The sequence below is a fragment of the Varroa destructor genome, unplaced genomic scaffold (genome assembly GCF_002443255.2).
Source record: "Varroa destructor unplaced genomic scaffold, Vdes_3.0 BEIS01000004.1, whole genome shotgun sequence".
In the NCBI taxonomy this organism is placed as follows: domain Eukaryota; kingdom Metazoa; phylum Arthropoda; class Arachnida; order Mesostigmata; family Varroidae; genus Varroa; species Varroa destructor.
The window spans coordinates 11,628,390-11,644,076 of NW_019211457.1; the positions used below are offsets into that span (position 1 = coordinate 11,628,390).

General features: G+C 40.6%; 1 protein-coding gene across 3 annotated transcripts in view; it reads left to right on the forward strand.

Moving 5' to 3' along the window:
* LOC147755848 (uncharacterized) overlaps nucleotides 1–15,687 on the forward strand; it is a 53,666-nt gene that overhangs the window by 25,163 nt on the left and 12,816 nt on the right. The window contains exons 3-4 of one of the 3 annotated variants that reach the window (XM_086986570.1): nucleotides 932–1,156; nucleotides 2,537–4,465. In XM_086986570.1, coding sequence (XP_086842696.1) covers nucleotides 932–1,156; nucleotides 2,537–2,552 — 241 coding nt within the window. In that variant the 3' untranslated portion in view covers nucleotides 2,553–4,465. Of the gene's footprint in view, nucleotides 1–931; nucleotides 1,157–2,536; nucleotides 4,466–15,687 lie in introns of those variants that run through there. The other 2 variants (XM_086986571.1, XM_086986569.1) reach the window with 2 other exon arrangements.

Below are 15,687 nucleotides of genomic sequence, written 5' to 3' on the forward strand. Positions count from 1 at the left end.
AACATAGTTAAACGCTGTTGCTCGATTTCTTAGGACGAGTACACTGGGTAAATGATGGCCCGCCGTCCAGGAATCGAAATCTCAACTATTATTATTACTTTTTTCAATATCTTGTGTGTCCTCTCACTAGTGCCGCGCCTAGCTACTGTCTACGAATAAGCCCTTAGATACATATTTTATATATATAAAATTAGACTCATTCTTGAGTACTCGATCGCTTTTTAATTTGTCTTGTCTCCCGAAAGAGGGATAATATATAGAGGCGCCGAACTTAGTGCTTAACAATGAATGTCACCTTGTTAAAAGTTGCCGTTTGTATTATAACAGCCAAGTTATTTTATCAAAAATTCATTGCATGTTCGTGACCGACACTGGGGCAAAAGTCACTAAAGGCTTCGTTTGAGCTAGGTATATAACACGCAGGCCAACACATTCATATGAGTCGGTACGTTTACTTAACGGTTTTCAATATAATTTTCACACATTTTTTGAGTACTTGATATACTGTCTGTGTACGGTTATCATGAGCACCATCACGGTTGCTAGATTCACTCTTGTTTTGGTTCGAGAAGGTGGCTCGCGTTTAGGTGGGTTTATTTGAAACACTCCCAACGGCAAAATTGCCTGCAATATTCTAGCAATTCCAATCCGCTGACTCATGGCAATATCAGCAGGTCATTCTATATACTTTCAGGAAAAGGGTCCTGGAAGGTGGGCACCGTCCGATGTTGATTTCCCTTGATCGAATATACTAGAGTTAAGCGGCTTCTGCCGTTGCGTGCCAAATCGGATGACGAAGAATCGCGCAATGGCCGAATCACTTTTTCGCAAAAGGGCAATCCTTCCTCCAATCGAGGTCCTTCGGGTGAACGCCTTTTGCTTCAAATTGCTAAAGGTCGATTAAAGCCTTGCTTCTCGTTTTATCCTCTAGGCTTGCGCTTCATGCGGCAGTCAACCGGCTGCCGGCTCAACGCATTATATTACACAACGCCAATCGCACCCCATGGTCCACTTCAGCCGAACATACTCGAAGAGCTCTGTCAACTTGTCGGACTCTACAGGCAAACTATCCAGACTCGGCTAGCTCAGTCAAACCTACGCTAGAGCTTCTACTGTCTGGAAACCACCCCACTGCGAAGTCGAGCATCAGGGCTAAGTACATAATACAAACATACGTATGTATTTCGAAACGATTTTGCAATACGATTCGAAATAAAAACTGCATGTCCATATTAGGTATCTTTTTCTTGAGAAAGTTTTGACATTTTGAAAATGTACCAGCCAAAGGCTGAAGCCGGCCATCCATTCGGCTGACTACCGTGGCGCAGACTCTAGAGAAGCTTAAAACTGATATCAGAAAGACGTTTAACAGAAACGCACGTAACGGGGCGGACAAATGAAATAAAGGGCCGTCGCGGTTAGATAAGGCCATCGCAATCTTTACCATATACCCTCTGTTCATATATCGGCAGGAGCAAGCTGATACTGTCGTTAAAATCGCGGTTTGCTTTAAAATAGATGCTCAAATGAACTGATTCCCGTGAAAATGTCGACAAAACAGAGACTTTCTTTGGGAAAGTCGCATATATAACAGAACTGACGTTTGGGACGTTAGCAGCTGCATAAACTAACACGGCAACGCAAAGAAAAGCAAACGTAGAGTATGCTCTGTTGTTTTTGTAAATATGCGGAACTTTCTCTTAATGGGAAATCTGTAATTGGCAGAAGAAGATTCTGGCAGCAGCGTTTACGAATCTCTGGGGGCACATTTATCCATAACATGGGAGCCTATACGCTTAATTATTGGGCCATATCGCGTCTGCCTTATTCGACCGTAAATGTCTTACTCTCTGACCGACATTTACATACACACACAGTTCCCGTAGACGTTAAAAGGCTAAACATGATGGGCTCATCTGGGCTGGGGCAATTTTAGCAAATTTCTCATCGAGCATAATACATTTCAAATATAAGCAATTCAGCTGTATTGCGTATTTAATTAAGAACGAAATTATGGGGGCGGAAGGCCTAGTTTCGCCCTTGCCGACGGATACCTAAAAGTAAAAGGCGAAATTCATGCATTCTTTTTTCACACTCAAAATAGAGATATGTTAGCGACTATAACATCTAGTGTTACAAATAGAAAAAGTCTATAATAGTCTTTGGTAGACACACAAACTTCTTCTTTAGCTGTCGTATTTATATATCTGTTAGCAAAATACGATGCATTTATATATTGTAGGCTATCCACACCGAACAAAGATGAAATCGTTACCTCGAAATTTAATCTCGGCATGATCTATTGCATCTAGCGTACTTTGGATAAAATTATTCAGGTATCTATATTGCATGGCGAGTTGTGTACTAGCTTTTCCAATTAGAGCTTAATAATTTTGCCCATGAGTGACTTAGTGCTTATAAAAACTGCGAGAAGTGACGATTGCAGACAAATTTGACACTATGTGGAGTTCTTTTGTGCGACTTGCGTGTCCTGTAAGGGCAGAGTATTGAACCTTTGACATTCCCTATTTTTCAGTAGTTGCGAGATCTAGAACAAGGGAAGGAGCCTACGCTCAGCTCGCTTTGGTGGACGCATAGTTGTGACTGCTTACGACGCCACCGCTGATGGCGGCGACGTGTGAGCGGCGAGCGTATAATATTAACCCCCGCCTCACCCCCATCTCGCCTGTTCCTGTCTCTCGAGCTCCATTTCCGTGGTTCCACGATTCTGTCAACAGAGGGAGTACTTTAAGTCGAGTAACAGCAGTGGACTCAACTGAAGAATACTAAAAAAAAAAAAAAACACTGGTACATGTATACTGCTAGAATTTGCCTAGACAGTTGTATGCGCAACCGGAGGCGCTAATATTTTCAGTTCTATAACCGGTAGCATGGCTGCTACAACAACAATTGCTGCTGCTCATGGAGGTTTTTCCTGACTGGCGGGAAGGTGGAGACAGAGGGAGAACAACGACAATCGCGCGTCGTCCACAGTACCTACATCGCAGTGCCGCAAGTCGGGCAGCGTCGTCGAGATGTTTAGAGTAAAGCACTGTAGAGGACAGCTGCGGATGAACATTGAACAAGCTACTGCTTCTACGTAGATTACGCTGATTGCACGCGGCAGAGTTGACTTCTGTTGCTAAGAAAGGTAACCTGCGTAAGGGTCAGCTAGCCGAAGAAGCAGCTGTTGACGACTACAGCATCTGGAAGATGACAGACCCGCTGCTATTGGAACGGTTGGTAGCAGAAGCAAAAACAGCGCACTCATTTTGGCAGTGATAGCGAACGGAAAAGTGAGATGATTAGCTATTGGTGAAGAGACTGCTGATTCGGTCTCTCTGTCAGCCGGTTGTGACAGCGGACGCAGGAAGTCAGCAAGAAAAAATGGTTTACCTATTGCGCGTCCTTGTACTAGACAACAATAACACCTGAGACCATTGTGTGCTTAACAGTATGTAAATACGTCGTATTCTGATATTGTTTAAACATTTCATCTCCGGAAAACGGAGCTCCAATAAAAGTTGGGCACATTAAATTATATATAAAATTAAGATTGGGGACCGTTTTGTCCCTGGTTCGGGTTACGCCAAAAGCATACGGCCAGTACTTGTGGCCATGTTGATATATAAAAATGTAAAGTTTCGTTTTTCCTATCTGAATCACAGGAAATTAAAAGCGCTAAATTTATCGTATCCATTGCATCAATGCACTGATCAGCTCGTTCTAATACAAATGTACTAGTTTTATGTCACACCCAAGTTAGCAGACTATAGCTCGCTTGCACACCTAATTTTTTTAACAATTATTCGGTCACAACTGTAATCGCTGAAATCCAGTTTTACTGATAATGTTATCTAGTAGAAATTATCGTACCATGTTAATTTTATTTTCCTGATCTATCATTTATATCTCACTGGCAGATATACAGTCTGTGTATAGACGGATAAGTAAACCATAGACAGAGATCATAGGTCATAAACACCGCGCACTTAAGAACAGATATATAGATTTGACCTATATAATAAACTGTAATCACTGGAAATTAAACCTGCAATGACGAATTGTAATTTCCGTCCTGATTTCTATGGCAACCGGACGCATGAGGCTTGCATATCTGTTAGATAGCAAGGCTATGCCACTACGATAGATCTTTGACAATAACCGTAGTTCATTAAAAAGGTTTTATTAGGTCAAGGGCAAATGGTAAAATCTAAAACAGCTATATTTATTAACAGCTATGCGCTATTTATATTGATAAAAACTGCTATGGATTTTAGCATCGTAGCGTCGCTTCGTTATTACTTAGCTTTAAAACAAGTCAGTCTTTCAAGGAACCACGGTCCTTCTTATGCCGACGGTGTTTATTCAAACAACAGCAAGGAAATACGGAAGTATCGAGTATTTGTGTAATGAGGGGACGAAAAGCACAGTCAAATGTCAGAGGCTAGCATTCAGTCACGCACAACCCATTTGAATACTTAAAACTTCTGCAAGATAGCTTGCGCGGAAGTTCCTTTGATAAATAGTTCACTGTACTACAGCTGCAGCTCTGATTCGTAATGATGTTATTACATTTGTTGATTTTATTCTGTAAATGACGTTTTTGACAATGCTCGTTACCCTGTAACGCAGGTCTATTGCGTTGTCCATGCTAACACTATCGTTGAGCGTTTTCCAAAGCCTTCAGATGTACCTCAACGTGGAAATAGATTTGAAAAAAATATCTCTCTAAACTTTAAAATCTAGAAATAAGGTTGAGTCGGTTCGGCAGAAAGGCTCATCTAAAAAATGACTCTAGCCTATTTCTCTTAATTAGCCTGGATAGGGAAATTTTTTACTCAGTGCTTCAGGCTACTCCAGCGTAAAGATCTCAGGACAGAACTGCAAGCATCATTTTTCAGCAGCTGTTCAGTTCTTCGCTGGTCCACCATAGGGCAGTAGACGTCACTTACTCGTACCCATGCTAGTACTTACATGAGGAGTGACATCTATATGCGAGCCGCACTACTTATCGCCGACACGCAGTCCGAGCACAGCTTACACTACTCTAGCTTGCCGCTGTTCCACTTCGATCTTCGGTTCGATTCGGTCATTTTTTTAGCCCTTATCCGAGTCTGGAGACCATGATACCGGCTAGCACTGACCAGATACTTTTTTTTTGCTTTCCGTGCTCGACGATGTGCATGGCGTGGCCGCTGACGATAGTTCAGACAATGACAATACAGACCACATCGCTACTGGACATTGGTCCTGAAGTCCTTGGCCGGTTTTCGCTTCCGTCGCGAGCTTTCCGGCTTCTACTTCGAGCGAGGTCGCGCGCGCTTGTTTGCTGAGAGAAACAAAAACAGGCCTGCCGAGGACGAAGATCGCAAGGGCTGCGCCCGTCAATCGGAGACCGACCGTTACAGCTGTGCTCTTTGTATCAAGTCGACCGTGAGCTTTAGGGGTAGAGAAGGTGCTTGAAGTATTTCTATTCGTTTTCGCTCTCGTCACAGACGGCAATATAGTATCCGAAAGAAAAAAGACCTGAGAGTGGCTTAAGTCTTCGGTCTCAAAAATTCTGGTCGTTTCGAGGTGATGCTGAGACAGTGTTGATAGCCGATTTATCTGAGATAACTCTAAATGGGGATGGCCCGATCCAGTTGGACGTAGGTCTGGGCGGGTTTGAAGATGACCTTTACTCGTTTCGAACGAATGAAGTGCCTGTTTCGACTTCGAGATGGCCGTTTTCTGCTCGAAGCTGATACGTCGTTATATTACGTTACGCTATATATTACGTTATACACATTACGCTACTACGGAAATAAAAGTTGCTTCTCCTGTTTTCCGCTGACAGATGATGACATAGTTTCGGCCGGTTGACAATTGTATTGAGAATGTCGTAACTTCCAATCCACGCGTTTAACTTCCTTACATGTGAAAATGTTGTGTATTTAAGTGCGCCGACACAAGCCTACGATTGATTGTGTTTTAGACAAAATTAGGTATTAAAAATCTGCCTAATGTGAAGTAATGAATGAAACACTATTTCGTGTAAATTATTTCGTTGCCGTCATGTTGCTACGAAAAAGACTTATGTGTGCCCAGTTTTTAGTAGACAAACGAATAGTATTGATTACGTAATGACTAGTCGTACGAAATTGCAGTTCCCTCTACCTAACGAAGCATCTCATTTTTTGATCTATCTGATCCTCATCGAGAACGCCCCACCCAACGTAGCAATGGGTCTGGTTCATCTCACTGTCAGATTTAGTAGTCTTCAACTTCACTATACATTTACATAAATAGACTGAGGTGGTCTATTCCGCATTTCGTAAATTCACTATCTTTCTCCTCGTCCGATTGGCATATACTGGGATGATAAGGTTACGGCTAAGCGTCGTAGAAAGTAAGACACGCGTTGTGTATTGCTAGCTCACTGTAGATGGGCTGACTGTTTTACAAATGAGCCAGCTATTTTTTTCAACGTAGATCGAATTTTGTTTTCGTACTGTCACTGAGTTTGCAGCATTACGAAAGCCAGATCGCCAGAAATCGGCCACGCCTAAAGGGGTCCTCACAGCAAGCGAACGTATGGCGTCTGATATAGCTAGTACATAGGCCGGCGTTAGCCGTCGAAAGATGGTGATATTCAGTTGGTACTGACCCGTCCGCGGCATGTGTCCGCTTATACATAATCAACCGGAAAGGACTTGATAGTTAAATGGAGCCGATTATCGATCTCGGTCAGGCTGCACCATCAGAACCTTATAAAAAAAAAGTGTATTATAGTAGTTCCATCTAACTGATAGATACAGGTCATCTATCGCACCAAAATACAACGCCATTTCCTCACAGGTCAATCTTAGTGATAAAGGCCGCCTTCTTTGTACAATCGTGAACACCGTGATCCGGTAATAGTCATGTTCTTCATTCGGTCTGAGCGGTGACTTTACGATTTAGGCGTTCCCGTACAGACGCTCTGTGAGATATAATAGAGTCGACAGAAGTATTTCGAATAACAGTTTTATTATCACGAAGACTCTAGCGTAGCAATCCTTTTATTCAAAGTAAAATATTATCCAACAGAACAGTGACCAAATTTTGTCGTACTTATTAGTAGGTGGATGTTTATCAGCATCGAGTATGACTCGTTAAGCTTTCCATCAGTCGCGGTATATTTCAACCACTCGTCCCATATTTTGGCTTGAAGTGCATTCAGTCGACGGGTTAACTTCATCTAGTTGTTTACCTTTTCAAGCTAACAGGAACGAAATAATAACGTTTTCAATTCGTTGCCTCCCATCTGGTTTTTTTCACGCCAACAAACTGAATCTGATCTAGAATCTTCAGTGAATGAGGCGGCTTATTGAAACAAGCGTCATTGCTTCAGCTAAATGGATTAATCAAGGCAATTCAATTGACTATTGTCGAAAAGTAGAAATTTCGTCTGCTACTGACTAAACGGCTCAGGAAGCGCGACGGGATAATAACAATACTTGCTCCTCAATATCGTTGTTCTTTATCTGAGCACTTTGGCTTAGTTTAATATACAAAGCCCTAAATCCTCGGATCTCTGCAATAATATATTATTCTATATAGTTTTATGCTTAACTACTGGCTGTCTATTGTTAACACGACGAAAAAAATGGTGAATTTCCACTGAAAATAGACCCAGCGTATTTAACTGGCGGCAATTTGGATAGACCTAATGCACTACTGCTATGGCAGTTCAATCCGAAAGAATTATACTTGTTATTTCAACAGTAGCGTTTACATGTTCGTATATGCAATATGGTATAATAAAATATCAAAAAAAAATAAAAAGGATTCAATCGAGTCCGTTTTTCCTTTGTTTTTTTTCTGTTGGATTTTATTTGTTTCGGCTTTCGTTCCATTTAGCATAATCAGGTTTTTCGTTGCTATAAGTACACAGGCGTACTCACTACGCATCCACAGTAGAGTGGTTAAGCACTCTATATCATGCCCCCAGGGTGAAATAACGCTGCTGGAAGTGGCGAACGGAATCAGGGAGGAAACAGGGTCCACCGGCAGAACAAGCGCTGTATGTACGTGTATCATCTCATACTCATTAGGACAAACGATGATAACAGCTGTAGCTGAAGATTCGAAGCTACTTTTTTTTTAAGCATTTTTCAGCACCATAATAGCTTTACTACCTACGGGAAGAGAAGGACACAACGAACGATAGTGGGGGACAAGTCCTAGCTCGGACTGAAATGATCCGGCTCGATAAGGCTCATCTAGCTCGGCCACTTGTCGGTCCCGTTAGTCGAATGACCGATCTGTCCGTCTTCTAAGCCACCACGTATTTTATCCGTGTTTGTCCGGCTCTATACGGTGACAATGATAATAAGGTGGCGCGGAAGACAAAATAGAAACGTGTACAGGAACCGTGCAAGCACACCGACAATTTGTTGTAGGCGATGCCCACAAATTCGGTATTTGTAGGGTTAACTAGTTGGATAGGTAATCATCTTCCGCAACTTGGCGTTCTCACTAAAGATACATTCATCGGTGAGGGATTATGGAAACACGTAGGGGGTAGACGGTTGATGGACATCCTGCTCTGAAACAGTTCGCATTGTACCTAAGCGTCTTAATTTCATCCGACGTTTCAACAAGCCAACCAGCTTAACGCACATACACATGATATGTAGCCATAACGACTGCGGTCTACGATGAAGTTCTTTCTTAGGGCCCTTCGATGATCAAAAGCTCTGGTGCGCATCTTGCAAGAGCATCGTATTGTTAAATTACTGAGAAAGCTTCAGGTCATTCGAGGCTATCGAAGTTCACGTGGCGAATTTTCAATATGTGTTTGTCCTGACAGCACTATATATATTGTACTGGATATATGCTGCTATAACCTGAATAATTATACGTTTAGTCAAAAGTATTAATCTGACATTTTTCGTAGAGGTTAATCTTTATTTATGATGCAATGTACAGACATCTGACACTTCAAAACTAACTTCACTCATTAATATAGTAGAAGCCATATGAACGAAGGACCAACTTCAACTTAAGCCTTTAAACACCAATCTGCGCTTCTTAAAGTCCAAGAATTAAAGAAGTTGATTAAAAGTTAGTACAATAACAAAAAAGCAAAATATAATCAGTCTTCAAATGTCTTTATTTCCAGCATATGCGTTATCTTCGATTGAACTTTGCATTTGTACAGGTTGATCATAAATGAGACAATTTATCTAATAGAAAGAAAGTTGATTTCCTTCGGTAGACTTACAATAAAATGACTGCAAGATTCTTCGCTGGCAGTCTTCACTACACGTGTACCCTTTATTTTTCATTTATCTAAACTGTCCTGAATATAAGTTTGCTGACAGTTACCCTTACTAACCTTTAGGACATGGACCTGACTTTATATTATCGCATCGGGACAGGAAACCGGGCATAACCAGTCTGCCTCCGAGCGTAAACTTAATGCGTGCCCATTAGACGCCATAGCTTAGACGGTCCCATTAGAATAAAGGATCTATTAGATAAGCCAATTGACGATTGAGTCTTTTATGTATTATGACCTAATAAAAGGATAGAGAAACGTAGGTTCACGATATCGTACGCTATAGGTACTTTCGAATTAGATCATATTTTTCATCATTCAAGTTGAGGAAGTAAATATTGCTACTCTTACGTAAAATTGGTCCGATAGATATTCAAATAAATAAATAGATAATCAATATAATCGATATATAATATAATAATAAGATAATATAATATAATATTAGAATAAATGCAATCGAACGTACAGCACTTACACGACAGAGTCGTACAATCTCCATTACTATAGCAGATAGAGATCCTTCTATGTTCTGTTCTTAATAACCGCCTACCATCAGCCGATACACAAATCTGACAATACGTAAACAATTTTACTGATTTTTTCGGTTTAGCTCACTCTTGCAATACCTCTATTCGTATTGATACTTCCAAGGTTCTCGAATAGGCAATAGTCGACTGCATAACGTTCTATATTGCCTATTCTAGATAATTGATAAGAAATGTTCCGTTTGTCATATTTGTCAAAGATGACACCCTCCCCCTATTAAGTAGATTATAATTTTGCCCACCTTAGGCCACTCTTTAAAAGCTGCTTGCTTTCAAGGATCGAGACTAATTGCTACATATTGCTGGTAAACTATTTCTACCGTATAGCTAATTTCAAGCGATTGCTTTAATTGACCAGCTTTGACCTGTTGTAAACAACCGCAGTAGGTTCTGTGAAGAGCTTGTACTTCATCCAATTAATGAGGAACATTTGGAAGAAGAACCTGATTAAAACGCTTCTCGTATCTGTGTTTAGTATTAGTCTGATTCGATTTACTCTACTTCTGATTCGTCTTTCGGTCAATGAAACCTGTCATAAGCATTATTTTTTCCAAGGTGCTTTATTGAGACATTAGCCCAGTATGAAAGCTCGCTTACAAAGTTGTCTAAATACTGAAGTTCTTAACTTAACCAATGTTTAACTATGCAGATTTCAATAATAACCGTATTTGGAATGATACAGTTACAAAATGTTAGCAGAGATAAAGACTCGAACTCTTTCCGTTACACCTGTTAAGTGTCCTATGAAACATATGGACATGACAACCGCTAGGGAATCAAGTCAGCGTGCAGTAGCTGCCCTCGAACGTTCTACGAGGGCTTGTGGCAAAGGTCATCCTAATCTTTAATGGTATGTTTTACGTGAAAAACTAAAAAAAAAAAACTTATAAAAAGTGGATTCATTGAGACAATAGGTCGAGTCAAACATATTTCATCGTTTGCTTCAATTAACTATGAAATTTTGTTAAATTTAGCGCTAAAACAACAATAATCAATAAAAGTGACCTTACATACAGCATCAGCTCGACTTGTGTCATTTGAAAGAAGTCAATTATAAAGACGTAATAACAAAAAGGATTATTATAGTTTTCAATTTAGTCCATTAATACTTTCTAGGTACAGTTTTACAAACCTTGAACCTTGTTCAGGGTTCAGGAACTTCACCTTGAACCACCTCGCAGGTTTATTTGTATACTAACAACAAGACAAATTGATGTTATTTATAAAGTGGACGCCTTTTACAACATAAACAAGAAGTAACTGTGCCACTGTGTTTCAAACGCTATGTTGAATTCAGATAATGAAGACTTCATCTTGTCGTTAGTTAATTCTTTGCTAAAGACAAACTGAGGCATTGGAAAAAAAATTTCTTTTTTTGTGTTACACATTCAGCCCATATTCATCTACTCTCCTGTAACGTAGATAAATGACTCCAGCTGTGTCAAAACCTCAGCCTTACTGAAGCATTTCATCGCCTTGAAGTGCCAGAGCCCGTAAGCTACAAACTAACAGCCATGTCCGACAAAAACTATCGCTCTTCTGCCTGTAGACTATTGTTGACGTGCAACAAAGCATTCGCTCAGAATTCAGAGCGGTAAAACTGACAGAAGAGGCCAACACGGTGTGGCGGACGGTAGGAGAAGCGACTTCATACAGCCACTACAAATTTTCGTGTAGCAATTCATTAAAGTTCAATGTACTCGTTTGGTTCGTCCTGAAGCTTTAGTCGTTCGGTGTTCGCTGTGACGTAATTTTATCCTGTGGATCGCGACCGGGGATGGGGAGGGGCTGGCGGTCAGTGGATAATCCATTTGTGACCGATTTTTCTATAGCTGCCAAAATTATCTCATGCCCCTGACCCAGTGTTTCGTAAATTAGCTATTAGGTTATATATCTGAGCAATCTGTCCGTCATTTTGAAAGCGCCGAATTCTACTGTTTGCCTAATCACATATGTATATACATATATTATAATGGACTAACCAGCTCCAAAACGTCGACAAACTATCAATGTTAAAATCCCAGCCTCCAAAAAAAAATCTTCCCGAATTACGAAGTATACCTCTAAAGACTGTGACGCCAAAAAAAGCTTAACTTTGTCTTACGTGAGCCGACTGCGTATAATAGCTAGTGTCCATAGAATTCTACATCTTTCCCCGACATCCGTTACCCCTATTATAGGCAATAACCATATTTTAACTAACTACAATATGTTTGTGCGACCAAAACGGTGCTAGACGGCTGTACAGCGACCAGTATTGATTTATTCGTTGACGACACTGGCAGGAAGCTCGACAAAAGCAAGCAACATAGGAAAAATGTAGTAAATATTGCCGATCCTACCTCTTTCTGGACCTTAGAAGGGCATTTGGTCAGGCCACAAAAGAATAGCTTTCGGATGTTATCGTTTGTGGATAACTGAACACTAACACTTTCACCTGTTGTCGCTGTTGTTGTTGTTACCCTCTGTATTTCCTCCCTGTCAATTTGCTTGAACGTAATAGTTAACGTGTGCAATATATGTACATATACTGTACACTGCAAATCGCTAACGGTGCGCGGCGAAAATTTTAAATGCGCTCATATTGCTCCGATTTCAATGGCGTATAGCCCGTACCAAACGGGAAAAAGGTTACGTGTCTATAAAGTTTATTTGTTCCGAACCCTCGATATGTAGAAAGTTGGTTAGAAGCCGGTGATATCCCAATTAACCAAAATTCGGTCAAGCTGCATCGCGCAAATGTAACAGAAACGGATCCGAAATATATTTCCGATCCGCCGTAAAAATGAACTCCAAAATCTTAGGTTAAATATCTGAAAAAATGTCTTCTGGTTGACAAAAGTTAAACAACGCTCTAGGAATCACAATATAAAAGGAATTGTTTGAACACACTGACTGTTGATTGCACAATACATATCATTCATCGAAATGGCACATTATTATTAAGAATATATTAATAATAATATAATATAACTAATTTGTATAGTGTGTACACCCTTACCTAGTGCTTTCCAAAAATGAACAAAAAAAGTACCTCCATTGCTCCAGCGCTTGGTACCATGAATCTAACTGTTGCTGATCTTGGACGCCATTAACAAACACTAGTGTTAAATGGCCTCAAACACCCAAAAATCAATTTTTATCTCGTTCAAAATAGCAATCTGGTGGTTCGTATGGCGCTCCTTTGGATCTGGACAAACAAAAAAAAAAGACGCCTTACGTCACTCGTTCATGACTTTGTCTATGATTAAATGTAGCTATAAGCTGACCCTAACAAGCGACCTTTTAACGATTTGACTGTTGCCCCTTCAAGTACACAGCTGAATTCAGCTAGGATGCTTCGACGTTAATTCAGCCACTGTGGATTAAAATAGGGCAAACGGGCTACTTTTTCTTTAATGCAAAAATGTAGCTGTTCATCTTATCTTCAACTCTTGACTACTATGAATACCATAAAAATTCATATGACGCCGAAACTAAGCCAACTAATTAAGGGATGAGTTTGATAGAAGCAATGAAGATGGTTTAAATCTAGCTTCAAGCACACACCGCGGTCTGATAACGCTATTTTTCGAATAAATTAGGAACGCAAGAAGTGGTAACTATATCTCTCAGAGTTAACGATGGAAGTCAGCTGCTGGGTGAAAACTTTTGAAGATAATTAGCTACCATTTCAGTCTTCTGGCCATGCGATTGCAGGCGGTCCATAAACTAGACATTCCAGCTGGCGGAGAACGAAGTAGTTGAGACAATGGTTCAACCTCTGCTATAGTGGCAGTATGATTGAATGCCAGGCTATCTCAGCGTTGGAATCTCGTTGTTTTTTTTTTGTTCCAGGGAGTGGTTTTATAGCTAGCCCCCGCAGAGCTTTTTTGTTCTCAATAGTCATTCTGTGACAGTGACGATTAACTGCCAATAAAGTAGGTCAATAAAAGCTTGCCCAATAATACACTCACGGGCTGTCAGAATGTCCTGAAGTGATGGATCTATGTAGCCAGTGTCTTCCGAAGCATTCCCTGTGAATAAAGCAACTAGTTCCATGAAAAGCTATTCAGGAGCAAAAGCCTCTCTACAGCAATATCCTTTGTTACCAATAGCAAGCGTTCTCCCGGCTGTGGAATGAATATAGGTTTAAAATGACGAGAATGCAATTATGCCCACGCGGGGTGTGCCCAGTATCCCTGGGCGAGGTGACCAAGTTTTGGCGAGTTACACCGTTGCAAATGCCTCGGCAATCGATTACTTCCTATTCTCTGACATATTTATCTTGGACCTGGACATAACTGGAAAGCAAACAAGCGAGAACGACAAAAAAACGACTGATATTTCGGGCTGCCTGCTCTTGTGATACGTAATAAAACAACTAATTAGTAAATGCTGCCAATATCCCAGATAGCAAAATCCTTACGAAGCCGACAGGCATGGGTCGCTCGTTGCTTAACACCGAGTGAAAGGTGTGTCATAAAAATCCATATGTAAACTTAACTTCCTAAGCCATGATGGCTTGTTCGTAGACACATCGAGTTACAACACAGTTTTCATCTTTGCATGGCCTAATGCAAACGAATTAAAGATCTATGGTCCTTTATATTTCTCGAAGCGTTCAACATCCCAGTTCATCGGTGTTTTGTGAATGATATTTAAATTGAGAATTTAATTTGTAATGATTTCTCGAGAACAGCACCCTTTTGCGCTCCCGATATACGCTTTGATAAGCGGTGATACACCATGAATCTTAGATGACCCGTTTTCACCTTCAAATCTGGCTGATTAGGGCTGAAACGTTGATGGGCAACAATTTACCGATGACCGATTGTCACATAGTTGGATTGCTTTTTTAGGATATTGAACTTACAATGAATAGCATGCGTTCCTATAAAAGGGAAATGCCCCTTGACTTTTGCTGGGATCACTTTCGACATCTGAAGTATTAGGGCTTGACCAAGCATTTTTACAAGTTTAGCTCACAAATAAAATTCTCAACGAAGCTAGCAGTTCGGTAATATTGGTAGGAGTAATTTATATTTAATACTTTGGTTAGGGTTCCGATTCAGAATCAACATCGCCTTCTGTTTCTCAGATTCTTCAAAGCGTTCTGACAGCAGCCAATAAGGCTAATGGAACTCACCTTTTTTTCGACCCTATTCCTTTGACAATGAAATGAACTTGAGGAAGTTACGCTAGCCCCAACTTCTTTTTCCTATTTGCACCTTTTATATTTAATCACATTTCATGTCGTCACCATTACTGACAGCTATAGTAAAGAAACAGCATTGTCCTTCGGAAGACCAAATTAGTTGCTAAGCTCTATGCAGCCAGCATTTCATCTATGCGCACTCAACGGCAACACCGCACAAACATAAACCTCTAATATAAAATTGATCTTCTCCCGGCGTGATCTCACTTCGACATCTTTCATAGCTGATTAGTTTGTCTGCCTATCTGGTATTATTACTATTACCGTTGTCATTAAATGCAGATTTTTTTCCCCCAGGATCTTCTTATATCTGAGATATCAAGTTTGATGCGTCTGCAACGCGCGCGCTCGTTTCAATAAGCAATTCTCATAAAAGAATATGGGACGGAGCATCGGGTATCAATTTCATTCTAACTGTTAGTTAAAAATGTAACCATCATTAACCGACTAAACCTAGAAAAACGTACCAGTATATTATTAAACGTGAAACCGAGTCTAACCGAGCTAGGTCCAGACGGACAGAGGAGCATTTGCTGCTCACACTGGAGTTGAGGGACAGGCAAGTAACCTTCAAATCTCGAAACGTTGAGGCGGCAGCAGCGGCCTTCAGGTGCAGGATTTAAACCAGATAATTATGA